The 26,413-nt window shown below is 46.5% G+C and overlaps 1 protein-coding gene across 4 annotated transcripts in view; it reads left to right on the top strand.

Moving 5' to 3' along the window:
* The window catches only part of ABHD3 (abhydrolase domain containing 3, phospholipase), a 336,327-nt gene that overhangs the window by 284,580 nt on the left and 25,334 nt on the right, over positions 1-26,413 (top strand). Inside the window, exon 9 of one of the 4 annotated variants that reach the window (XM_069220003.1) lies at positions 25-479. The exons of the other annotated variants lie outside the window; for them this stretch is intronic. Within the exon in view, the coding sequence (XP_069076104.1) occupies positions 25-140 (116 nt within the window). The 3' untranslated portion in view covers positions 141-479. Of the gene's footprint in view, positions 1-24; positions 480-26,413 lie in introns of those variants that run through there. 4 annotated transcript variants of the gene reach the window in all.

Here is a 26,413-nt window from a genome sequence, read left to right on the forward strand (position 1 = left end):
TGTGTTTCTGTTTTTTGGGCAAAGTATGGAGAAATGTAAAACAGCAGCCCTGCCGTGGAGACTGCACCACCAGTAAGAATGCAGATGGGTCCATGGACTTAGAAATTGGCACAGCCACAAGAGCGCTCAGTCTGGGCTAAAGACCTTTATTGGAACAATCCTGCACAATATTTGAAATCCCCCTGGAGGAAGGGAGAACTCCTGTATATTAACCCACTGAAGGGTAAACATTGTTTTTGAGGCACTACGAAATCCAGCATGCACTAGTATTGGAAGCCCACTTGGGAGCCCACTAGAGGGAAGGAGTAAATATAATTAATAATGTGCAACAGTGTTGTTGGTTTGCCTTACACTTACCTGTGAACATGGACTCTGGAAGTCCGAAATGCATTTGTTGGAGAAAGTAGCAGGAATAAGTGAACTGCTAGGAAAGTATTGGATTTGTTCCTGCCTTAAATTAATAAATGGCCTGAACAAGAGCGTGTTTCTGTTTTTTGGGCAAAGTATGTATATAGTTATATATATATATATATATATGTTTAGTTATTTAACACTAAACATATATATGGCGGTCGCCAGTAGGTAGTTATAGTTAGGACCATGTTTCCATAGAAAAAGCTTTTTTTGACTTGCCTACATCTTTGGCAAGGTTTGACAAATCTTCATGAAATTTTCCAGAAAAAGTGTGCCAGTGATTCTTGTGTGCACAAAAAGTTTCAGGGTGATTCGTCAAGCATGGGCTGAGAAGAAGGGTGGGTTAAAAAAGTTGGGTTTCCCATGTTAATTACCACAGGACCTTTAGACAGGACTACAGCTCGAACCATTAGACAGAATTGCACCAAATATGGCAGAAAGCTAGCTTTCGGTTCACAGATTACACTTTTGCTTATTTGGTGTAAATCCGTTCAGCAGTTTTGGAACTATTAAAGGGAAAATAAATGTGTATATCTAGAGGCACGGATCATTCGCAATGTATTTGCCAATAATAACATGCTCGTGCAGGGAAACCACTTCAAACCAGGAAGTGTTGACAGCCATCTTGGGACTCGGCTTCTTTGGAGTTCCACTAAAAAACATGAAAAAAGGAAAAAGGCCCAGGGGACACCCTGACCCCTTAACTATGGTGGTGGTGTCCCAGAGGGACCACTCCCAGGGCTAAAAAGCATTTTTTTCAAAAAATTCTGCAACTTCATGAAATTCGTGAATTTGTGGCAAAAATTATTTAAAACAAACAATCGCAGGCTCCCACGCTTGTTTCTGTCAGCCCAACGGGTGTGCCAGGTCCCAGGGGCGTTTACACTTTTAACCACCACCTCCCTGGGGCTTTAAATCAATATAATTCCGGGGGCCGCCTTGCCCCCCTCTACAGTCCCGGGGGTCACCGCCTCCCCGAGGCATTTGTCAAAATATGTGCAGGGCCGTGAGCCACCCCCGCAGCTGTGGGGATCGGCACCTCCTTGGAGCATTTCTCAAATTGTGTGTACAGCCCCCTGCGGCCCCATCACAGCCTGAGGGACCACCACCTCCCCGGGGCAAATATTGAAAAATAGAAAGGGGGTCTATTTTGGAACCCCGTAGCCCTGGGGACCACCAACTCCCTGGAGCTCTTTTTGTGGAAGGGGGGCCACGCGGTCCTGGGGACCGCCACCCCACAGGGTGGGTTCCTGCTATGTCCTGGGGTGTCTAGTAATAATGCACAAGTTGTTTAGCCTTCAGTAGCGCACAATGATTTTCCCTGATCAGAAGTAGCTCTTGCTACAGAATAGGTTGCAGACCCTTGATCTAGACGGTTAGGTTCAAGGGACGCTCACGAGAGTCCCTCAAACCCAATTTAAAAACACTCGAGTGTTCTGATTATCCCAGGGGGCTTTTTTTCCTTAGTCCAATTCACTCCCACTGGTGACACGCTCCCATGGAAGCAAGCACTCTGATTGACTAACTATAACTCACTCCTCTATCATGCACAGGTTATAAGCTTCCATATTACATCACGTATACCACGTTAAATTATAGCATTTATAACAAAACTCATAGCATCTCAAATGACATCATTTATGAGAACAGTGCGCATGGTAGAGGGAAGAAATATAGTTAATGTAGTCTACTACAACACTGTGCATGGAGGTGCGCAAGTTATGGTCATTTTACGGCAGTGAGTAAATTATAACTTATAACTATAAAGATATTTAGTTAGTTGGACTTGTATAGAAATAACAAAGTTTTCCCAACTATAACTTAGCTTTAACCTTTGTTTTTTTATTGAATTTGTATGTTTTTTTATTTAGAGAAATGTTTGTCCACGTTATACTGCTAAAATTTGTTTTTATAGCGCAGTACATGCGATGACAACAGTATATGATTGGCTAATGAATACCGTTACAAAAGTAAAAGGCAGCCGTGTTGTTTAGATTACACTTTGGCTGTTTTCTGGCTTGTAAGTGTAATATTGTGTCTTACTGTTTTATAAGTGTATAGGAAGGGATGAGTCAGTTTATATATGTGTAAAGGTAAATAAAGGTGTTTCTATTGCTACATATATTGTAAGTAAAGTTTGCGGAGTACTGTGATACTACCATATTGTTTAAACCATACTTAGTGAGCATTTTGGATTAATAGGAAAGATAGTGTAGTACAGTGTTTGTTTAACTTTTAACATAATTATGTTTTTAAGTACACTGTTCTACACTATATTTATCCTTAAATATAATGTAGAAGCATTGTTTTTTTTTTTTTTACATATATTGTTTTTAATCTTTTTTTACTCGCACAGTATTTTCTAGGTAGTACCATGGTACTTGGTATATTGTTTTTTAAAATAATTATGATATGTGAAAAACTGAAAATACATTGTAGTACATTATTTTTGTGAAATGTAGTGTATTACTGTGTATTTTTTTAAACATGTTTTAAAGTACTGCAGTACTTGCTCAGTGGTACTGTGGTACTCCTAATTCTTTTTTCAAATATATAGAAACATATAAATAATGCTCCTTAGCACTGCTTAGTTAAGTGGTAATAGGTAGGGAAAAATATAAAACCTAATACTCTTCAATATGTATGGCCTTGACTCTGAACACAACTACTCCGTGTTACAAACAACATGGTTGGCTTTTACTTTTGTAAAGGCAATCATTAGCCAATCATATATTGCCTTGTCATCAGCAAGTACCTCAGTATACCGCAAAACTACAGTGGTATACCACGGCCCAGTATATCACTAAGTTTAATTGTTTTATAACTCCAAAAGAAGAATCCTATCAAATACCATGAAAATCTGTCCAGCTGTTTTGGTGCTACATCTGTCTAACAAGTTTATGGCAAATACATTGGTGGAGAAAAGCAATTTGGGATGCTCCTTTTTTTAATTCCACCCCCATATACACCACTATGGGCCTCATTCTGACCCTGGCGGTCCTAAACCGCCAGGGCCGCGGGCAACGGAAGCACCGCCAACAGGCTGGCGGTGCTTCAGTGCCCATCGCGGTCAGAAAAGGGGATCCGGCGGTTTCCCGCCGGAATACCCCTGGCAGGGCTGAACCTCCATGGCGGCGCTCAGGAATGGGTGTCGTGTGGCCCCTGGGGGCCCCAGCATGATTTTCACTGTCTGCATAGCACACAGTGAAAATCGCGACGGGTGCAACTGCACCCGTCGCACCCCTGCAACACCGCCGGCTCCATTCGGAGCCGGCCTCTGTGTTGCAGTGCCTTTCCCGCTGGGCCGGAGGCCGCTCCTTTGGCGGGAGCCCGCCGGCCCAGCGGGAAAGCCAGAATGGCCGCTGCGTTTTTTTGACCGCGGAGCGGGCAAATGGCGGTAACCGCATGGCGGGCGGCTACCGCCGCCTGCCGCGGTCAGAATGACCGCCTATATATATATATATATATACATATATATATATATATATATATATAGATATATATATATATATATAAAAAATATACAAGATGTATAAGAACCATAAAATAAGGAAAATAGGGCAGAGTTTCTTGTAAAATATGAATTTCTTCATCATAATAGCAGGCCCCCAGTGGAAATGGCCGCAAGAGCTCCCGTCACGCTCTGCGGCTGAGCTACAGACCGGGAGAGAGCGCGTCAGGATGAGACGTGCTGTGGAGATCTGAGAGTTCAGAGCCTGGTTGCCAGGGACTCCGAGTGGGGCGCTTCTCTCCGGGCTTCAGGCAAATTTGGTTGGAATGCGGAAGCAGCACCTCCAAAGCGGTTTCTGGTTGCCGGGGACGCTGAGCAACACGCTTTTCCCACTAAGCCTCTGAGTTGACAGAGGAACGCAGAAACAGTCCCAAGCCAAGGTGGTTTCTAGGGACGCTTCTTTCTCGAGGGCTGAGACGCAGATATCCAGTGAGCCGAGGTGGTGTCAGGACAGGGAGAAGACGCCACCCAAGTAGTTCTAAGCCTCAGGGCAGGAGTGCGACGATTAAGGATTCCTTTCAAGCGGGCTCTGTGGGGGAAAAGCCATATCTGAGTATTTGAAGAAGGATTTGCTCTGCACATCGGGATTGTGTGTCCCAGGTGAGGAAGGGGCCGGTGGTAAGACATTTTTTAAGACTCCTGCTGATCGTCCAGCCTTCAGGGCTCGCTCCACCCGGTACACAGGGTTTCAACAGTGACATTTAAAGGGTATTCAAGGAGAAAGGACTTGGGGAAAGACTGTATTAGGGCAGGGGAAGGCAGGTGAAGGACTGCTATACTTTTTGAAGGAGGAACGGGGAGGGGGAAGGGGCAGAGTTTTTCCCCCCCTTTTTTTATTTATTTTTTATTTAAGAAACAGTTAAACAACTCAGTGTATCTTAATTTAATCGCATTTGTTGGGGTAGAGGCCCCTTTTTGTTTTTTATTTTTTTTATTTCTCTTCTCCCCCTTCCCCCCCCCCCCCATCCCCACCCCTCTTTTTTCCCCTTTTTTTTTTTTTCGGAAAGATGCGGCGTTCTCCACACTATGCAGGCCGCTCTGCTGCCAGAGTTCCCAGAGCAACACGCACTACCAAACAGAAGCGACCCGCACCTTCAGATAATCACTTGCACAAGGCTCCTGCTTCCATGCCCCCTCTACTTTCCGTTATGGATTTAGCCTCCAACCCTATTTCACCTTTCTCTCTCAATTTACCGCCCTCAGGAGCTAACTTGTCAAGTTCCCCTCTCAGCTTGGATTGTCCATCTGACGAGTCAAGGGCTCCACCATCCGATTCAGATCCTAGCCCGGGGTCATTGAAAGGCTCTCCATTGCTCACTCAGTTGATCCCCGACTGGAACTCTGAGACTGTTTGTGATCAAACAGAGGACATTGGATCTTCATCTAGACCCCTCTATCCCTTGTTTGGGGGTGGGAAGAATCATAAGGAAGATCCCCCTGTACCAATTGTTAGCTGCACTCCCCCTCCTCAGGTAGATAACTCAGCTTCTCTATTAGCGCACGAGTCAGTCAGCAGGGGTGGGGCAAGCGCAGCAACTGAATCTTCTGCCCATATCTCTGCTTTTACTTTTACTTCTACTGTGTCTTCAGGACCTAATGGGCAAAGTGGAGCTCCTTCTCAGGATCCAACAGTTATGACAAGTGCTAGCACTCCTCCGGATAACTTACTTTTGCAGATACTAAGCGAGTTAAAAATGTTGAAAGTTTCCCAGGATGACGCAAATCAGAGAACAGAATCCCAATTGAACCTGATTTGTAGTAATATCCAGCAACTTAACTCACGAATTACAGTCATCGAACAACGAGTCTCCGATCTCGAGGATATTCAGGGAACGGTAGAACCATCTCTGGCAAAATGCCAAGCTGATCTGCTAGATCTACAGATTCGTCTAGATGATGCAGAAAATCGATCACGTAGATCTAATCTGCGATTTACGGGAGTCCCTGAAGGGCACGAAAACGGTCGGACAGTTACAGAATTGGTAACAGATCTTATTAAAAGTCATGTTTTAACAGGGCCAGTGGATAAGCATCCAGATCTAACAATTATGCTGGCCCATCGGGTCCCTGCAGTCCAGCCGCTAAACTCTTAAGTATCCTCGAACTATTCTAGTGAATTTTGGTGACTTTCGTATCTTCCAGAAAACAATTAAAACCAAAATCTTCCAGATTCCCGGGGACTATGCATTCAAGATTTTCTCAGACATGTCGGTGGTGGCAGCGCATCAGAGAAGAGAATTGAAAGAGATGATTCCAGCATTTCAAAAAGCAGGAGCACAGGCTGGCCTTGTGCAAAAATCAAAACTTAAAGTGTTTTTTCAGGGTCATTTGAATTTTATCCATACAGTTGACGCTGCTAAATCCTTGTTGCATGCAATTCAGAACTCTGAGCAGTTGGGACGAGTAAGGGGTGGTGGGGCGGGGGCAGAGGGGGGAAGAACCCAATAAAGACTACAAGGTGATATATTGGATACTGAGAAATGAGGGTAGTAATACTGTAGGAGAATAGGACTCCCCCCCCCTTCTTTTTTTTTTTTTTTTTTTTTCTTTTTCTTTCATGCCACAGCGCATGGTCAGGCTATTCTAATTTTCTCTCTCTAGTCTTTGGCCTAGGGTGCTATAACAAGGCACCACGTTAGGGAAGAATTGGGTCAGCGGGTGGGGGAGGGATGTGGCCCCGGGCTGTCCGGGTGGGAGGGCTCCAGGTGTGGGCCACTGAAGGGGAGGAAGGGGGGGGGCTGGGAGGAGAGGGGGGAGAGGTATGGATAACAGGATCTGTTTTTGTCACTGCAAAGGATTGTTAGGATTGGATAGTGTATCTAACTCCAGATCAGGGGGGGCCAAACTCAAGGTATAATAAAATGACAAAATCTTTTTTACCATTAAGATTACTATCCTGGAATGTTAATGGATTAAATAATCATAGGAAAAGGTCCGCTATTGAAGAGAGGGTATCTGCTCTTAGTCCCTCAGTTATATTTCTTCAGGAAACCCATATTCCACTTAATAAAGTTTCGGGCTTTCAAATGTTCAAAAAAATAGCTGATTTTAAAGGGGTTGCAGCAGCTTCAGCGGCTCATAGAGGAGTGGCAGTTTTTCTAGCTAAAGCCCTGAATGCACAACCATTGGACTTTCTTTCTGACCCTGAGGGGCGTTGGTGCTGGGTTCAGTGTTTAGTCGCTAAGGAGAGATTTATTTTTGTTAGTTTTTATGCTCCTCTGACAGACGATCCAGCCCCTTATATAGGTTTTTTTCACTCCCTTTTGCAATTGACAGTGAAAATTATTATTGGAGGGGACTTCAACTTTCTCCAGGACCCAGTTTTAGACACTACCGTAAAAGGTAAGAGACAGCACAAACCTAAAGTAGCAAAGATCTTTTGAGATTATGTTAAGGTTTTGGGGCTATGCGATCCCTGGAGGACAAACACCCCGATGCGAGGGAATATACTTGCATCTCCTCGCGGTATAAAAGCTCCTCGCGCATAGATTTTTTTTTGATTTCAGAAACATTGTGCTATCGATCTCAATCGGTCCAGCATTCTGGCCTTTCAGACCACGCCTCTTTGCTGCTGGAAGTCTCTCTCCATTCTACAGTTTATATACCCTGGACTAGAAGGTGGATATTTAATCTATGCCTTTTGTCGGAGGAGGGGTGGATACAGACCTCACAGGCCGAAATAAGGGATTTCTTTCAACGCAGTCAGGGGTCCTCAACCCCAGCGATAGTCTGGGATGCATTTAAGGCCTATTTTAGGGGCTGGGTAATTGTCAAAGAGGTAGCTCATAAACGGGTTCTGAAACAACAAACTGCGGTATTGGAAGATGTAGTTCAAAAGTGTTTAGTTACCTATTTGTATGCCCCTTCGGATACTAATAGGCAGGCCTTCGAAGCTGCCAAGAAAGCGTTGGCGGGATTTTTTTTTAAGAAGGTTGATATAGAATATGGGTCCTATAAACAGAAGATTTACGAAGAAAGTAATTTTACAGGAAAATTCTTGGCATGGCAAGCTCGAGATCGTATTGCTGGCAATGTCATATACGCGTTAAGATGCCCGGTCACCGGGGTTAGGTGTACTGACCCCGGAGACCTTGATAAAATTATGTTGGAACATTATAGACAAATCTATAGTGATGTTTCAGCTATAGATCCCAGGACTATTGAGAAGTTCCTGATGGACCTTGATATCCCTCGCCTTTCAGATGAAGACTGTGTGGCATTGTCTCAACCATTTACAAAGCCAGAACTTCTAGATGTCGTTAAGAACCTTCCCACAGGGAAAACCTGTGGACCAGACGGCTTCCCGGCTGAGTTCTATAAGACCTTTATAAATGCATTCGCTGAGGAGTTCTTGGCCCTATTAAATGGCCTGCTACGGGGCGAACAGATCCCCAAAACCTGGCATTCAGGGAACGTGGTTAGTTTCCCTAAGAAAAATAAAGATAGGGAGGATCCAAATGCATACCGTCCAATTTCGTTGTTAAACTCAGACTATAAAATAATGACAAAATTACTGGCTAATAGGCTTAATGGGGTAATCAATAAATTGGTGCATTCCGATCAAAACAGTTTTGTGGCTGGCCGACAACTGGCTACAAACACACACTATTTAGCTGAGGCCCTCGATTATTTCACTACTAATAAAGTCCCTGCCATTATTCTTCTGCTGGATGTGGAAAAAGCATTTGATTTGGTTGTTTGGGACACGCTTTTCTTAATTTTATCTAGCTATAAGATACCTACTCCAGTTACTACATTAATTCAAAGGTTGTACTCAAACTCTGAGGCCAATATTATTATAAACTCGAAGTGTGTCGGACAACTTCAAATACAACGTGGGACTAGACAAGGGTGCCCGTTATCCCCTATTTTATTTGCCCTTTTTATTGAACCACTCGCCATTAAAATTAGGCAACATAGTCAGATTCAACCCCCGTTAAAATCAATGGGAAAGATCAAACTTTATGCAGATGATATCATTTTGTTCTTAGACATAAAACATTCTTCTCAGGAAGCGGCCTTCAATCTATTTAATGAATTTCAGCAAATCGGTGGCTATAAGATTAATAGGAGCAAGACTGAGATTATTCTTTGTGGTACCTCTCCTAGTTGTCTTCTTCCTGAATTAAGAGAATGTGTAAATTCCAATCCAAAAAGATATTTGGGGGTTTATTTCTCGTCCAATATAAGAGATCTCTACGAGTTGAATTTCGCACCTTTACTTCAGAGAACTCAGGCTCTGCTGACTCGTTGGAGGCCTCTCCCTCTCTCTATATTAGGCCGCATCGCGTTAATCAAAATTTCAATTTTACCACTTTTCAATTTCTTGTTTGCGGCTATTCCGCAACGCAACTTTTCTAACCCTTTTCTAACTGTTCTAACGCAACTTTTTTTATTAAAAACTGAAATCCCTATTTCGTTCATTTATTTGGCAGAACCAAAAGGCTCGAGCCGCTTTAAGTATACTGTACGCCGACAAGGAGAAGGGGGGACTGGCCTTGCTAAATTTCAAAGATTATTATTATGCATTTTTTGCACATTATTATGCTAGTTTTAAATTGGATTACTCTGCGGGCTCCAAGTTTTTTTATTGATTTTCGGGTATTAATATGTAGGGAGCATAATATCTGGAACCCAGCCCTCTTGACGAAATCGCCTAAAAAAGTTCTTTATAAAATTCTTAAATGGTTTTTCAAGAAAAGATTAGATTTATTTTAGAAAATATTCAATCCCCTCTGTACATCTTGGCACTCCACTTTCACAGATTTTTCTACACGCTGGGACTCAGCTTAATGAAGACTTGGTAAAGAGCTCTCTGGATTTGGTAAGATTGGAGATTTACGTGCTGAGGACAACTGGGAAGCCCCATTGAATATCCTGATTACTGTCAACAATGATTTTTTGCTGGTCGGATTTTATAATATTTTGTTACATGTTTTAAGGGCTTTAGACGTTAATTCCATCATTAATGCCCAACCATTGGTAACAGAATTAGTTGGACCTTCGCGGATAGGGAATGCAGGGTCATGGAGAAGGCTCTTGGCAGAAAGGGTCAAAGTGGATCTTGGGATAAGAGCTCCGGTGAAATGGGCTAGTCAGGAGGGCATAGAGGTCTCAGGTGACTACTGGGAGACTATTAATCGCTTGAATTTTTCCATGCTACGAGGGGCTAACTGGCATCGAATGATATTTTTTAGTAAATGGTTATTGTGTTGAACCCCGCAAGCCCTATCTCGAATGGGGACTGGCTATCCTAATATGTGTTTTCGCTGCAAGGAAGTAGGAGCGGCAGGTTGGATCCATACGATTGCGACATGCCGATGTATACAGGGATATTGGGAGAGTGTTTTTGCAATTTTAACAACTATTGCATTGGTATCCATATCTCCCAGCATTCGGTTAATGAGCTTGGGCTACGACCCCGAGGCAAGACTTTCTTCAAGATGGGAGAAGCTCGTATTTATAGCCGCTGCGGTTGCTAGGTCACTTTTGCTGAGAAATTGGCGTTCTGAATTGTCTCCTACTAGTCAAGAGTGGTATAATAGAATGGTGCAAGTTAGACTTCAGGAGATGAGATATGCTAGCAGAATAAGTAGTATTAAAAAGTTCTCTCTGATCTGGGGAAATTATTTCTTAGATAAGTTTGGCTGATTTTTCTTTTTGTTTCATTTTCTGAAAGTGACAATGTATCTTGTTGTGTATTGATGTTTCTTTTCCTGATAATAAAATTAAAAAAAAAAAAAAAAAAAAAAAAATAATAGCAGGCCCCAAACCACTCCACAGAGCTCTGTCATTGTCAGTGCTACTAAGATTATGTGGCATGCAGAACCACATTTTGTGGCAAGGTTATCTTAAATGTGCAGTAAAAAGTACAAATTATGCAGCACCTGCTTTGGAAGTATTGTGTTAATCTGTTTCATCTAGAAACAACAGGGCTGCTCTTTGGATCACATGCTCTGCACCCTCCTGTCAGCTAGTGGAGGGCAGAGAGGTTGCATGTTGTTTTTCTTCAAAGTACAAGCTTCAGGATAGGATGACTTGTGATCCTTCCCCATCCCCAAAACCCCACAATGCACCAAGACATGTACTTTGTGGCACTTTTGAACTGTCACAAAACAGACCCAAAATTTAATTCCAGAAGATTAATCCCCACTTCTCCAGTGAACAACGTATGGCCATGTTGGAGCGGACATCAGACTAGAAAACCTTGAGGCAGGGTAATTGAGAATGACTCATAGGAGGAGAGGTATGAGGAACACTGCCTTCAAAATGCTGTAGTAAATTCCGATGGTCTATAACCTTAGTCTCCCAAAGTTCCATGTGGAATCAAACTGTCCAGCTTGTAGAATAAAGCACCAAGGTTCCCATGAGCCATCCACCACACCCATCATTGAGAACATTAAGGAACCTCATTCTGTTACTGAGGACAGTGGTTCCTCCAGTACACAGGGGACAGATGAGGAGCAGAGTCCTGATTATGTGTCTTTAAAAGAATCTGACTTTGGAGACCAATAGTTTCCAGAACCTACCAAGAAACCTACACCTAGGGCAAAGACTCCATCTTGTATTCGACAATCAACACACTTCAGGAATCATGACTTCAAAAGGAGCCTTGGCGCCTTTGCAGGAATTAGCCTTGAGTAAGCCATGCCTCAAGGCAGAAACTGCTCATAAAAAACTCTCTGCAGTCGGCTACACCACCTGCGCCCAAGACCATTCAAATCTGAAAGTAGAGTTTGATACATGAAAGACTTGAGCTGTTGAACCTCAATGCCATGACACACTGACTTGAATTTGAGAGGCTAGCCTACACACCTTGGAAACATCTTTGACTCCTAAGTCTAGTTCAACGCTACCTTCATTCCTAAGTGATGCTGCTCCTAAGATGAGCAGCAAACAGATCTAAGGCATAGATGAGTATGCATATACAGAGATCTGGCCACTGGCCATATCCTAGCTAGTCCACCTGCACAGGCAGCACCCACAGACCAACCCGTCCCCAAGAAAAAGTTCACCTTTGAATAGGCCATCTTCAAGAAGCTCAGAGCATACCCAATCTTAAAATAACTGAGACCCTGGGAACAAACACTGAAACCACCACAGTCTTCTGCACAATCACCAGTCCATTCTATGCTATCCTACAGACCTGTCTGGCCCTTATGAAAAACTAAAACTAATGCTGGTGCATGAGGAGACAACCAGTGGCATGATTACAATGTAGACCAACAAGATGACCCATCATTATCGCCATATCCTCTGATGATACTACTGCGCACCATGCAATAGTTCAGAGAGCCACTGAACAACCCAAAGTTCAACTTCATGTACTGGAGGAAAAGGAAAACTTTCTCACAGAAACCCTTTAAAAAACTGAAAGGTTCTTTTTCAGCACCTGCCCATGGAAAAAAGCATGTTGAGGTTGCCAAGATAAAACTTTAAGGATCCTGTAAAAATAAGAGTGGTAACTGCCAGAGTTGAGAAAAATATACAGCTGCACCGCAAGCCCCCACATATATCAAGGGCATGTTATCCCAGATGTGATGGTGGTACTCACGGCAAGGAAAAGGACCTTCACACATGGGACAGGAAAAACTCTGCCTCCTGAATAGGAGTGTAAAAGGATTGCTGCTGCGGGGAAAAGTATAGCTTCATATGGAGCAGCTGGTAAAGGACCTGCTTGAGACATATAGAAAATGTGGAAAGGTGCTAATTTAGGAAGGCAAGATCATTATGCACTAGCCGTAGCTGACACTTTCTCCAAGGAGATCAACCTGTAGAGGCCTCATGTTTGGCTAAGGGTTTCAGGTTCCAGGACAGGGGTCCAACAATACCTTCTAAATTTGCCCTTTGATAGTGAACACCTGTTTAGTCCCCAGTTTCACACTGTGCTCAAAAATATCAAGACTGCCACCAATATAGCTAAAGACATGGGTGGCCTACAAACCTATCAGCTAGGGAGGGGAATCATAAAAACACCAGTCACAAGAAAGAATCCTGGGCAACAGACACAGCAAGGCAAGAGGTCTCCCAAGAAAGGGACACCTCTGCTGTAAAACTGTGACCCTCCATAGATTCCATCCTTGACTGTACAACACCTGTCTAGGGAATACTGAGATCATACTTCCCAGAATGGGAGAAAATAACCTCAGACATGTTGCCACTATCCATCGTCACCCACGGGTGCTGTTTAGAATTACAGCCTATGTACCAAACATTCTACCATGTAGCCATCATATCAGTCAAGAGCACCAAAGGATGCTTTAAGAGGAAGAGCAAGCATTGATTCTAAAGGGGGCAACCAATTCAGTTCTAAGATATCAGTAGGGACAAACAGTTTACTCACTAGGCTTTCTAGTGATTGAGTAGGGCAGCATTGCTGTGTCCTACAGATTCATCACCCAGCTTTCTAATGTAGGTTTGATGTATTGGTTTTTGGGGATTCCAAGGGTTAGGTTTAACTGTGAACATCTAGCCCTAGAGCAAAACACCCTCTCTCAACTGTGGCCCCATAAAATGTGTGAGAGGGTGTAAGAAATTGGATTATTACTTATGGTGGACGACTACCCACTATAAGAAATAATCCTAACACTTGCCAGGGCGAGCCCTCAAAGTCTCTAAATTAACCCAAGCTCTGCCCCCTAGTAGCATATGGGGCTAACTTAGGGCAATGTGTAAAGTTTTTATGCAGTACCAAGACAATAGTAAAGTCAAAAACCAAAAAAACAGTAAAAATCCCAACCAAATTAGAAACATCAAGTAAAATGTACTATACAAAATGCCACAAAATGACAAAAGCCCAACAAGGGAAACTAGAAATGTGAAGTTTTAAAGTTTTAACTAGATTTAGTGCCAAAATGCCAAACGTAGTCAATGACTGTGGTAGACTGGGACCTAGGCACAACTTAAGTCTGACTGCAATGGAGTGTGTGTCGAATATACCAACCAGCTTCATCCAGGTCAAAGATTTGACCTTCTCACTTAGTTGTTCAAGTCCCAATCAACCACAGAAGTACATTTCTAAGGCCCTTTCAAACCTTAGGTGAGGAACTTAGATACTACAGGGTCAATTCCAGGTCCAGTTGCCACTGATCAGTTAGGTAATTCTAAGAAAAGGCTTCTTGTGACTTGTCTCCCTGTAGCCACACAGGAGTTCAGCCAGCTGACCCCTGGAGTCTACTTATTTGTCCTGAGTACAAGAGGGAGCAGGTCCAATCCTTCTGGACTTATATCAGGTCAAAGACAGATGGTCCGGGCATCTTCTACTCATCCTTAAGACAAGAAATTGTTCTATAGAGGTTTCCTGGGGATGTCACTTTTATGTATCCACAATTATGCTAGCACAGGGAGACCAACAGGTCAATCCGGTGCTAAGGAGGATACATGGCCCAGAAAAATATAATTTGAAAATGTCAATAAACATCATGGCATCAAGTCAGGACAGATACAAACATGCAACATACATTGCTTGCAAACGATAGAATTGCTTTTTCTCCAGTGACATTCTCGTTTTGAGTCTTGTAAATAAAGAAACAATGGATTTGTGTCATTTTCAAGCTTCATATGCATTACAACAGTGCATCATCTTAATCACCCTTGTCAGTGAGCCCACAGTGCCTTCAAGAAGCATTCTCTATAAATATTCTAATAAGTTGTAGAAACCAACAAAACATGCACAGACAGTTCACAGCACCAAATACAAATAGTTATTTTAGTCCCTGATTTAGAACTTGGCTGCCGAAATCTAAATCCCATTATGTCTTATGGGATTTAGATTTCAGCAGACAGGATATCTGACATCGTTATGACAGAGTAACCTGTCTGCCGAGTTCTAAATCAGGCTCTTATTATTTAAAGCATGAAGGGTGCAATTTTGTGCACATGTGACAGTCGCATGTGAATGTGGAATTCTTCTTACAGTCCCCCACGCTTTAACAACTACAGGCTAAAATCGGTTGGCTATTCTATGTACCAATATCATCAGGAAGGTGATGAGGCCCAGGTAAGTGGACACATTTTGAGATAGATGAATGATTGTAAGTATGAGTACTGGCTAACTTCGTTTCCTGTTTATTTTCCCTTACCTACCTTTTCTCTATTATGTGTTTCTTCACATAAACTTAGTAGTGTGTGACTACAGGGCATGTTTTCCACTCCTCCCATGTTGCACAGTGTCCTGACAATAAAGGGTAGGTTTATAATTAATATACGATTATCATGTGTGCACACAATTGCATCCTTCATCCTTGATAGATTAGGTAATTATGGAAAGCTAAAAAATACACATTTGTACTTGGTCCTGTGTACTGTCTGTGTATGCTTTGTTTTGTTGATTCCTACCACTTATTATAAAATTAATTGAGAATTTCTCATAAAAGTGCTGTTTGCTCACTGGTGCGGGTGAATAGTGCACTACAGATGAGCAAATGAAGCTTAAAACTGACACGCATCCACTATTTTTTATTTTTCACAAGACCCAAAACGAGAACTTTATTTAATGGAGAAAGGGCAATTCTGTCCTTTGCATGCTCTATATTTTGTATGTTTTGTATCTGTCATGACTGAATACTGTTAGGTTTACTGACATTTTCAAATAATATTTTTCTGGAGCATGTAGTTTATCCAGTCCAGATGAAAGCTCAGAACCCTATGGCCATTACACTTTAGAGCTGAAACATTTTGGCTCCTATGTAGGGTCATTATCTCCACAGACACCCCTGCTTTTTTTGTTTTTAACCACACCAAGATAAGACTCCTGCAGGAAAATATCCAAATTGCTCCCTGGAATATTGCTGAGCCCATCCTATTTGGCAGGGACCATGATGAGACCCAATGATGAAGCATGACACTAACAGGGTGTATGAGGATCTTATAAACAATGAAGGAGTCATGTTGACTTGTAGGTATCAAGCTTTATACCTAGCAGTATGATGCCCCATTTATGTCTGGCACCAGCTGGTGGCAGTGAATAACTCCTGGCCCCACCCTAATCAATGGTGTAAAAGTTCCCAGGCCCTGAGATACCTACTTTTGCAGTAGTTCCTGTTTGCTTTACTGTAAGCAGGCCCAAAATGTAATGTGCCAGAGCAAATCCAAGGTGGCAAAGGTCTTTAGCCACATTAAACATGGGCTCTGAATGCCTGGGTCTGTGAGGGCTGTACTAGTGTCCTCCAACATCTAATACTAAAATCCAGTTTGAAGCGGGCACTGTACCGAGAACAAACCCAGAGACAGAGGCCTTGTAGGCCAAAAGCAGTGTCCTTCAGCAACCAGACAGGGGATCCACAAGAATTGATTGGCATTCTGGTCTCTCCCTTTCAAATGCATATAAAATATTACATGTGGCTCAACAGACCTGTCAAGCTGGAATTACAGTGTGCTGTTAAAAGTAGGCCCACAGCCCTCACCCTGCATATACAGTTGAGCTCAGAAGAGTCATCTCTGCTCATTCAGGTCAGCCTCTTGTATGCTCCTGGGAGGCATTTCACATCAATTCAAGGCTGAGCACAGGCTGAGAGCTGGTGGAGGCCTATGCTAATTAGCAGTCTGACAGTTCAGGGATGTAAAGGAAAACGTTCTACAAGTTACTTTTCCTTAATGTTTATTAAAAGAATCCAACTTCCCAATGGGTTTGGATTTTTAATAACTATTTAAAAAAAGCAGTTTAATATTTTTCTAGCTGCTCCCTTTCCGAAGTTATCAGTATTGATTAGCATTTAAATCAGTACTCTGGTTTTCTACAGAGGACTTTAAAAATAGCTTTTTAGGGCCTTGTCACTATACTGACATAGTAAAATGAATTTTCTATGTGTCACAAATTTAAGTACCATGCTCCCTGTCTTCTAAGCTAAAAGACCCACACAGGGACAACTTACTAATAGTTTAAAAGGAAGATATTCTACTGTCACAAAGGGTTATTTTGACAGGTGGTCTTGCATGTCTTACACTGCAACAGCCAGGCTACACAGGGTAGGTCTAAAATCGTGTTTATTCTTCCACTGTTGTGAATAACCCAATAGGTGCTGCAGTCTATTAGCACCATTTAACTTCAAGGCCCTGGGTACACTTTCTGCTCCATAGACAAAGGACGTATGTGAAAGTTAAATGTGCCCATTAGGAATAAGCCAATTCAACTATGTTCAAAGGGGGAGCACAGGAGCTCTGGTCCTGGTTGTCAGGGGTAGAGTTCACAGAGTTCTAAAGCCAGACAAATTATAGGGTCCAGCAAAAGCTCAAAAATCTGTGGTGACCATATAGAAAATGTAAAATTCCTATAGGCAGCATCTCCTGTGTCCTTCATAAATTCTTCCTGGCTCTTCTCTGAAGCACTCCCTGTAGGATGTGCTACCTGATTTTTAAAAGTATCTGCCAATTCCTGTTCTGGACAAGGGTGGTTCTCATGAGTCTGGAGATTGCAGCCTATAATAGCATTCAGGTGTGTATGAACCAACACATTAGCGTAGAGGGGTCAGATTTTGCCAGACATTTCAGGGTGAGACATCCTAATTCTTTTTTTTTTTTTTTTTTTAAAGGAACCAGTCGACCTTGGTGACTGCCAAATCCTCATTTTTATCTGATACCCTGCTTTACCTTACTGTTTAATGAAGGGGTGACTAATGCCTGTAAGGCACAATGCTTTTAGTTTATTTTTGCTACTTGTTGCTTTGCCCCTTACGCTTCTATAGCTGTCCCAGCTGTTTCTCTGTGTGTTCCATTCAAAGCTCACTATATTGGGTTCCAGGTTCATCTTCTGTGAGTTCTTGCTCCTCTATGGTCTAGTTCTGCCATTTTCAGAATCCCATTGACCAGGCCCATACTTTAAGATCTGCGAGTGCTTTGTGCTACCTCCACACACCTTTGTACAGGGATGTTTTTTCCATCTAAAGTAATAGATCATTCCAGAACACATGTTTGTTTATGACTTCTTTACTGTAAACTATCTTGTACTATAAGAGAGAAGTAAAAGAGTTTTCCTCTCTATGCTTAACAGCTGCACCTCATATATTATTAGTTGTTATTGCATTGTAAATATAACCCTTTGCTCTTTAGAATGATTCAGTGTGAATTCGTTATCGTCACGGTTGGTCAAATCTTGAACCTCAGGCCGTGACATGGTGTATTTGTTTCTGTAATTAAAGGTTCACTATATATGTCCGTTCTTTGAGTGGCTTCCATGTTTTGCTAACTTAAAATATTCCATTAAATGCATTTTATAACTGCAACCAGGGCGTGGCCAAGCAAGATGGCCAGCGGGATGTGCTCCCAGTGAGCTCACGCCATCCCCGCTGAATCCTGTCCTAAACCTTGGATGCCTTTGATATTTGGCACCCCCCCGGTGACGCTTCGACGCTGCCCCATTGTTTGTGGGTGTACCCTGGGGTGCCGGGGTGCTCCTTGGGCCGCGTGCTGGTTGGCGCAGCCTGTTGCTGGCTTTTACTCCTGGAGGGGGGTTCCCTTCTTCCTCTGTGGGGCCCTGGATGGCCGGCGGCCAGTGGAGGGCCTGGTGTGACCTGCAGGAGTCTCCGAGCGAGGAGACGGAACAGCGTGGGCCTGTGTAGTCGGGCGGGCCCGGCAGAGCTCACAGCACGCTTGGGGGAGCTGGACGCTGCGTGGCCCCATGCTGGATGGCAGGGGTCCTGATGGCCCGCTGCGGGGATCCAAAGTTACGGCTGCATTTTTGGAGCTGCTGCTGATTGGGGGCTGCCTTCTGGGCCCTGAGCGGAGGAGGAGGCGAGCCCAGGCCTGGGCCTAAAGAGACAAAGGGCGGCTTGAGCGACTGGGGCACATGGAGCTGTTGGACCCTGGTCAGGCTGGTGTTTGTCTTGGTGCCGCGGAGTAGAGAGTGGCCTTTGCTGAATAGCGGGGGTGCTGAAGAGACATTGGAGGGAGCGCTTGGTTGTGGCCGACCGGATTGGGACGCTACTCAGTAGGGGGGCACCTCGGAGTCAAGTAAGGAGGACGAGATTTCCAGGCAGCTGCCTTGGGCCTGGTTTTGGGTCTCCTGAAACTGAAAGTGGTGGGCCAGTGGGGGTGCCTGCCTGGGTGCTCAGCCTTCCCTGGCCCGGGACTACGTGCCGGGCAGTGGGGTGTGGAGGCGACCTGATGCTGCAGAGGTGGTTCTCAAGCCTTTGATCCTGTGGACTGTGGGTACTTTCTGCCTCACCGGGCTCATTAAGAGGGAGGTATAGGCCCTCATTACAACCCTTGTGGAAAATTCTGCTGACCGCAGTGCAGACGGCCGCCAACATACTGTGTCAGCGGTGGAAATCCGCTACAGGTATTATGACCCACACTCAGAAATCCTCCACAATACAGACACCCACACAAGTCCGCCACACCAAAGGTCAGTGATAAACTGGCAATAGCAAAACCCACACTGTCACGCCAACAGAACTATGCCCACACTATCACGACCCACGAATCAACGTGGTGGTCATTCAACCACGGTAATCCATTGGCGGTACACACCGCCGCACTAAAAAAACACACACATTTACAAAACACCACCACATTGGACAATTCAAAATACACACACCTGACACACATACACACACCACACCCACAACACTCACAACACTATAAAACACACACCCACATTACCCACAACCCCTCACAATGACAATTTTGGAAGAAGCAGAGAGACAGAAAAGCAAAGACAACACCAGCATCCAGAGGCACACAACACCATCACTCAGACACCATCCACACACCTCAAAGAACACACCCCAACACATCACCCCACACATCACATCAACCATCACCTCACACATCACCCAAACCACATCATGGCACCTCAAAGACACCCCAGGTTCTCTGAGGAGGAGCTCAGGGTCATGGTGGAGGAAATCATCCGGGTAGAGCCACAGCTATTTGGATCACAAGTGCAGCAGGCATCCATTGCAAGGAAGATGGAGCAATGGCAGAGAATTCTCGACAGGGTCAACTCAGTGGGCCAGCATCCAAGAACATGGGATGACATCAGGAAGAGGTGGAACGACCTACGGGGGAAATTACGTTCCGTGGTATCCAGACACCAGGTAGCCGTACAGAGGACTGGCGGTGGACCCCCACCTCCTCCCCCACAACTAACAACATTGGAGGAGCATGTCTTGGTGATCATGCATCCTGAGGGCCTTGCAGGAGTAGCAGGAGGACTGGACTCTGGTAAGTCAAAGCTTTACTACTATATCCCCCAACCTACCTGCATGCCATCACAAACCCCAACCCCTACACTCTCACCCATCACCCCAACACCGCACAGATACCCCACTAGTACAACCCACACATCCCAATACCAAGCCCTGCATGTGACAACAATGCATGGACACCCATCACAGACCTGCATGGACACCCATCACCACAGCATGCCCAGTAGAGGGACTCACCAAACCCACACAATCACCACTCACACAAGGGCCAAGGCGATAATGCAAGCACAGTAATAGAGGGAAACACACCCATTGCACAAGATGGCACACACAGATACAATAACAATGCATTTACACTCCAACAGGACCCCTCTACAACGTTACCAGACAGGAGGTGCCAGCCATATCGAGTCCACCCTCAGAAGAGGCCCACAGTGATCACAGCAGCTCTGCACGCCTGGATCAGGATGACCAGCCTGGCCCATCAGGGACCTCTGGACAGTCCGTTCCCCTGCCACAGTCCTAACCCACCACTGAGCCTCCCCCCTTAGGAAACACCAGCACAGCACCCACCCAGCGGGCCCATGCCACTGTCCCCAGGGTATGTCAATCAGCAGTGTGTTCACCACTATGGGGACCCCAGGCAAACCCACTAACCCAGGACAATCAGGGACCGGGGGTCAGTGGCAGTGGGCACACAGTTCAGGGGACAGAGGCCAGGACAACAGGGAAGCTGGGAGGACTGCTTGGCGACAGGGGGAGGACAGGCCCAGGAAACCCACACTCTACGAGGCACTCTCCAACATCATGGGATCATACAACCATTCCCAGGAGATCATGGGCACGGTACCGGCCAAGTTTCAGGAGACCCAGCGGCTGCAGGAGGAACAGTACCTGAGTATCAGGGAGGACTTGAAGTCCATTAACCCCACCCTGGTCACCATTGCAGGGGTGCTGGCAGACATGGCCAACACCATGAGGGAGAAAGTGGCGTACCCCCAGACCCCTGACACCTGCCCGAACGATGAACAGCCTTCCACGTCCGCTGGCGCTAGTGGACAGGAGGCCCCACCACAGAAACAACAGGCCACCAGCACCCCACCCCCTGCAGAAGGAGAACCACCCTGCAAACGGTCCCTGCGATCCAGGCACAAGACAGAGAACATTGCCAAGACCCCGCCAGGAAATAGGACTCTCCTGATTGTCACCCTTCTGTCCCACTATGTCACCCTGTCCACCTTGAACTGACATTGCTCCTCTTCCTATACCCCATTGGACATTGCACCTGTGATACAAACAGACTGGATATTCCTCCACCATCACCCCAGCCCATTGCACATCCCCCTCTACTCATTAGCACTTAAATAAACACCCTTGAATCACAAAACAATCTGGAGTCAGTCTGTACTTTCACAAATGTATTATTACAACCTCTTAGACAAATATCAATGTAAATGTTAATTTGCACATACCAAAGTATGACAGTTGTTGGGCAGCAGTAAACATAGCAGAAGGCAGAATGTGGTACCCAGATCTGTGAAAAGGAAAGCCAAAGTGAACTGTCAGGGTCCATACACAGAGGTAAAAAGGTAGACTTATACAATGTCCTACATTAGTCAGATATGAGATGAGAAGTGGCAGTCTCTTACCTGTGTCTCACTGGAAGTACTGCATGATGATGTTGTTTCGGTTGTCAATATCTTCTTCCTCTGCCTCCTCTTCCTCACTGTCCACAGGCTCAACAACTTCCACGAGAACAACATCAGGCCTATCCTCCTGCAGGAAAGGCACCTGGCGTCGCAAAGCCAGGTTGTGCAACATACAGCATGCCACGATGATCTGGCACACCTTCTTGGGTGAGTAGTATAGGCAGCCACCTGTTAGATGGAGGCACCAGAATCTGGCCTTCAGAAGGCCGAAAGTCCGCTCAATAATCCTCCTAGTTCGCCCATGTGCCTCATTGTAGCGTCCCTCTGCCCTTGCCCTGGCATTCCTCACTGAGGTCAGTAGCCATGAGAGGTTGGGGTAACCAGAGTCACCTGTAAATGTCGAGGGATATCTGTTAGACATACACCAACCCTTAGGGACTAAACCATACCCAGACACCTATTCATACTGTGTGGGGACCTTGGGCTCACATATTAGCCAAACACCATGCCTCTGGAGTTGGCCCATCACATAAGGGATGCTGGTATTCCTCAAAATGTAAGTGTCATGCACAGAGCCAGGATACTTGGCATTCACATGGGAGATGTACTGGTCTTCCAAACACACCATCTGCACGTTCATTGAATGGTAGCTTTTCCGATTTGTGTACACCTGTTCATTCCTGCGGGGGGGGGATAAATGCCACATGTGTACCATCAATGGCACCAATGATGTTGGGGATATGTCCCGGGGCATAGAAGTCACCTTTCACTGTGGGCAAATCCACCACCTGGGGAAATACGATGTAGCTGCGCATGTGTCTCAGCAGGGCAGATAACACTCTGGACAACACATTAGAGAACATTGGCTGAGACATCCCTGGTGCCATGCCCACTGTTGTTTGAAAGGAACCACTGGCCAGGAAATGGAGCACTGACAGGACCTGCACTAGAGGGGGGATACCTGTGGGATGGCTGATAGCTGACATCAGGTCTGGCTCCAATTGGGCACACAGTTCTTGGATTGTGGCAGGATCAAGTCTGTAGGTGATAATGATGTGTCTGTCTTCCATTGTCGACCGGCCCACCAGGGGTCTGTACACCGGAGGATGACGCCATCTCATCATCTGCCCCAGCGGATGTGGCCTATGGAGGAGAATGGAGAGCAGAGGGTCATGTACCACATAGTTTGCACAAGGGTTTTTCAATAATGTTATTACATCGGTGTGTGGCGTTGTCTGTCCGTATTTGTGCCCAAATGTGCTGTGACGCAGTTAGGTGCCCTGCCATGTGCCACACTGAAATAGCAGCTGCCTGACCTGTAAGGAGGGACAAGGGGAAATGAGGTGACTGCACTGGTGTTGTGCAGCGTTGCGGTAGGCGGTCGAAGACCGCTGAGCAATTCAGTATTGGTTATCATTGGGCCCTATGGGTTCCAGGAGCCAATGACGATTTACGCCGGCAGTGACGGTACGCACCGCCGCGGACGTGACCGCCATTTTCTAGCTGTTCACTCACTTGATACCTGACCTTCAACAGGAGAGGACTTACACTGCAAGTGCTGCTGTGACCTCAGTCTGGAAGCGACAATGGCTCGAGTGTCTGGGGAAAGGACCCCTGCCTTCAGTGTGAAGGAGTTGGAGAGACTAGTGGATGGGGTCCTCCCCCAGTACACGCTACTCTACGGTCCTCCAGACAAACTGGTGAGTAAACTGTGAGCATGATGTGTGGGACATGAATGTATGGAGTGGTGTGTCTGGTAGATACATGTTGGGAGGGGGCCTGAGGGCTGCATGTGAGGATGGTGAGTGTATGTGTGTCAGGGCATGGGTGGGAACTGGTGGCCAATGAGTATGAGGAACCGGACGGGAGAGTAAGTTCCTTTCTTACTTTACCTTTCCTCTAGGTAATCGCCCACCAGAAGAAGGGTATTTGGCGTGCCATCGCCAAGGAAGTACGGACCCTGGGGGTCTATCATAGACGGAGCACCCACTGCAGCAAGAGATAGGAGGACCTGCGCCGCTGGAGCAAGAAGACGGTGGATGCCCAAATGGGGATGGCCTCCCAACGTGGAAGAGGTGCCCGTTGCACCATGGCCCCCCTGATGTTCCGGATCCTGGTGGTGGCCTATCTGGAGTTGGATGGGTGCTTGAGGGCATCACAGCAGCCCCAAGGGGGTGAGTACAGTCTCATCCAGCTGACTCTGCGCGCTTTATGAGGAGTCTGGGATGGGAGATGTGGGCTGTGGGTTCCCCTAGGCCATGGCGAACTTGGTAGGGTAGGTCCCTTGTTAGGCAGGCTCTGTGGCTCTCCAACCCTAGTAGTGGTAGTGGCCATCTACAACCAGTCAGGCTCCTATGGGTTCCAGGTGTGCAGCAAGTGGGGTTAGGCATAGTCCCCCATGGGCAGGTGATTTCCCTACGAACAGTTAGTGCATGGCCTAGTGCATAGGGCTGCTCCCTGTGTGTTGTGTCCGCCAACGGTAGTGGTGTTGCTGCCATTGACCATGTGTCTCCTCTGTCTTCCCCCCCTTTTTGTTTTGTCACCCTGTCCTTGTGTGCATTAGCATCATCTAGCGGAGGAGCAGTGGCACTGGAGCAGGAGGGAACTGCAACCCACCTGGCCCAGTAGGGTGAATGTACGAGTCTGAAGGCACTAGTGGGACGGAGTGTGAGGGGAGCTCCACAACGGGGACAGGAGGGGACACCAGTGACAGTGACTCCTCCTCTGATGGGAGCTCCCTTGCGGTGGCAGCCATCTCTGTGCCCACCGCAACAACAGGTACAGCCGCCACCCCCCCTACGAGCACCGCCCTCCCAGCAGCCCCTCAGCGTGTTTCCCGTGCCCGCTTCCCCAGGAGGGTGGGCATCTCCTTCACCCCAGGCACTTCAGGCCCTGCCCCAGTCAGCCCTGCTGCCCTCAGTGAGGAGTTTATTGACCTCCTAAGATCCCGCACTGTTGGGCAGTCAACCATTTTGAATGCCATCCAGGGTGTCGAGAGGCATTTGCAGCAAACAAATGCATACCTGGAGGGCATTCATTCTGGCGTGGCAGCCCAACTGAGAGCATTTCAGGCTCTGGCCTCAGCACTGATGGCAGCCATTTTCCCTGTGTCTAGCATCCCCCCTCCAACTTCCTCTACCAAGTCCCCAATCCCCTCAACCCCAGCCTATCCCAAGCACACCTTCAGACCAGCATTCACCCAAATCAACACACAAAAGTGGCTCAGGCAAACATAAGCACCACACATCTCACAGGCACTCACACAAGCACCATCCACATGCAGACACACCAACATCCATTGCCTCCACTGTGTCCCCCTCCTCCATGTCCTCCACCTCCTCCACCTCCCTCCCAGTCTTGTCTCCACTCACACCTGCATGCACTACATCCTCAGCCAATACCTCCATCACCAGCACGCCCATCACTACACACCGCTCACGTGCAATCACCACCCCCACTACCATTCACACGTCCCCTGTGTCCTCTCCCAGTGTGTCTGTGAGCCCTCCTGCCAAAGTACACAAACGCTGGCACACACCCACTCAACAGCCATTCACCTCACAACAGCCTCCAACCCATGCACCTTCACCCAAACTCAGCAGACGTACACCTCCTACAACCACTACCTCTTCCTCTGCTACCAAACCCCCTCCATCTTCCCGTCCCAGTGTGTCTAAAAAACTCTTCCTGGCTTCCATTGACCTCTGCCCTAAACCCTCCTCCCCCACCGTCCTTCCCTTAGTGCCAGGTTGTCTAGAGCCCAGACCAGCACCTCTGCTACCAAAGCGTCATCCACTGTGGTCCCTGCAAGTCCGGGAGGATCAAAGGGGGCACCCATCAGGGCTACCAGTGTGCCAACTACTGAAGCCAAGGACCACCCAATTCCGCCACCTGCCAAGGTAAAGAATGGGCCAGCATGCAGAAGAGAAGTGCCTCACCACCCACCCAGCCGACCTCATCCAGAACCAAAGAGGACAGTGCCAAGGTCCCAGCAGTGACTTCCAAGGTGGGGAAGGGACACAAGAGCAAAGCAAAGTCACCTCAGGGCACGGAGCCTCCGGGTGAGGGACTGGTGACCCCCATTTCTCAAGACAGCCCTGCAACCTGTACCGCTGCAACAACCGCCAACTGCACCGCCACCTGCACCGCCACCTGCACCGCCATCTGCATCGCCACCTGCACGGCAGCTGCCGCTACTACAGTCACCAGCATCATCCCCAGTGGGCAGCCTTCCGAGGCTGCAGGAGACGGCCTGGTGTCTCCTCAACTACTACAGACACCTGCACCACGGGCAGCACCGGCAGCATCTCTGCTGCAGACACCGCCGCAGCCACCGCCACCTGCCCCGGGTCGTGCCCAGGCAGTGCCAATACAGTGGACATTAGCACCATCCCCAGTGGGCAGCTGTCCGAGGCTGCAGGAGACGTTCTGGACCTTACACACACTACATGAGGCACCAGCACTGGCATTACCAGCAGTTTTCAGCCTAAGTCGTCGCAAGGTGGAGTGTGTCTCTGCCTCCATGGAGTATCATGCTACCTGTTACCGGAAACTCTGGAGGCTCAGACACCCAGGTGAGGGAATGGGAACTGCCACACCACAGGTGCAGCATCACTGGGCACCAAGCCCCAGCCTGAACCATTGGAGAAAAGCATCCACTAACCCAGTCCTTAGCAGGATGAAGCACTCTGGGC

The sequence above is a fragment of the Pleurodeles waltl genome, chromosome 2_2 (assembly GCF_031143425.1).
Source record: "Pleurodeles waltl isolate 20211129_DDA chromosome 2_2, aPleWal1.hap1.20221129, whole genome shotgun sequence".
Classification (NCBI taxonomy): domain Eukaryota; kingdom Metazoa; phylum Chordata; class Amphibia; order Caudata; family Salamandridae; genus Pleurodeles; species Pleurodeles waltl.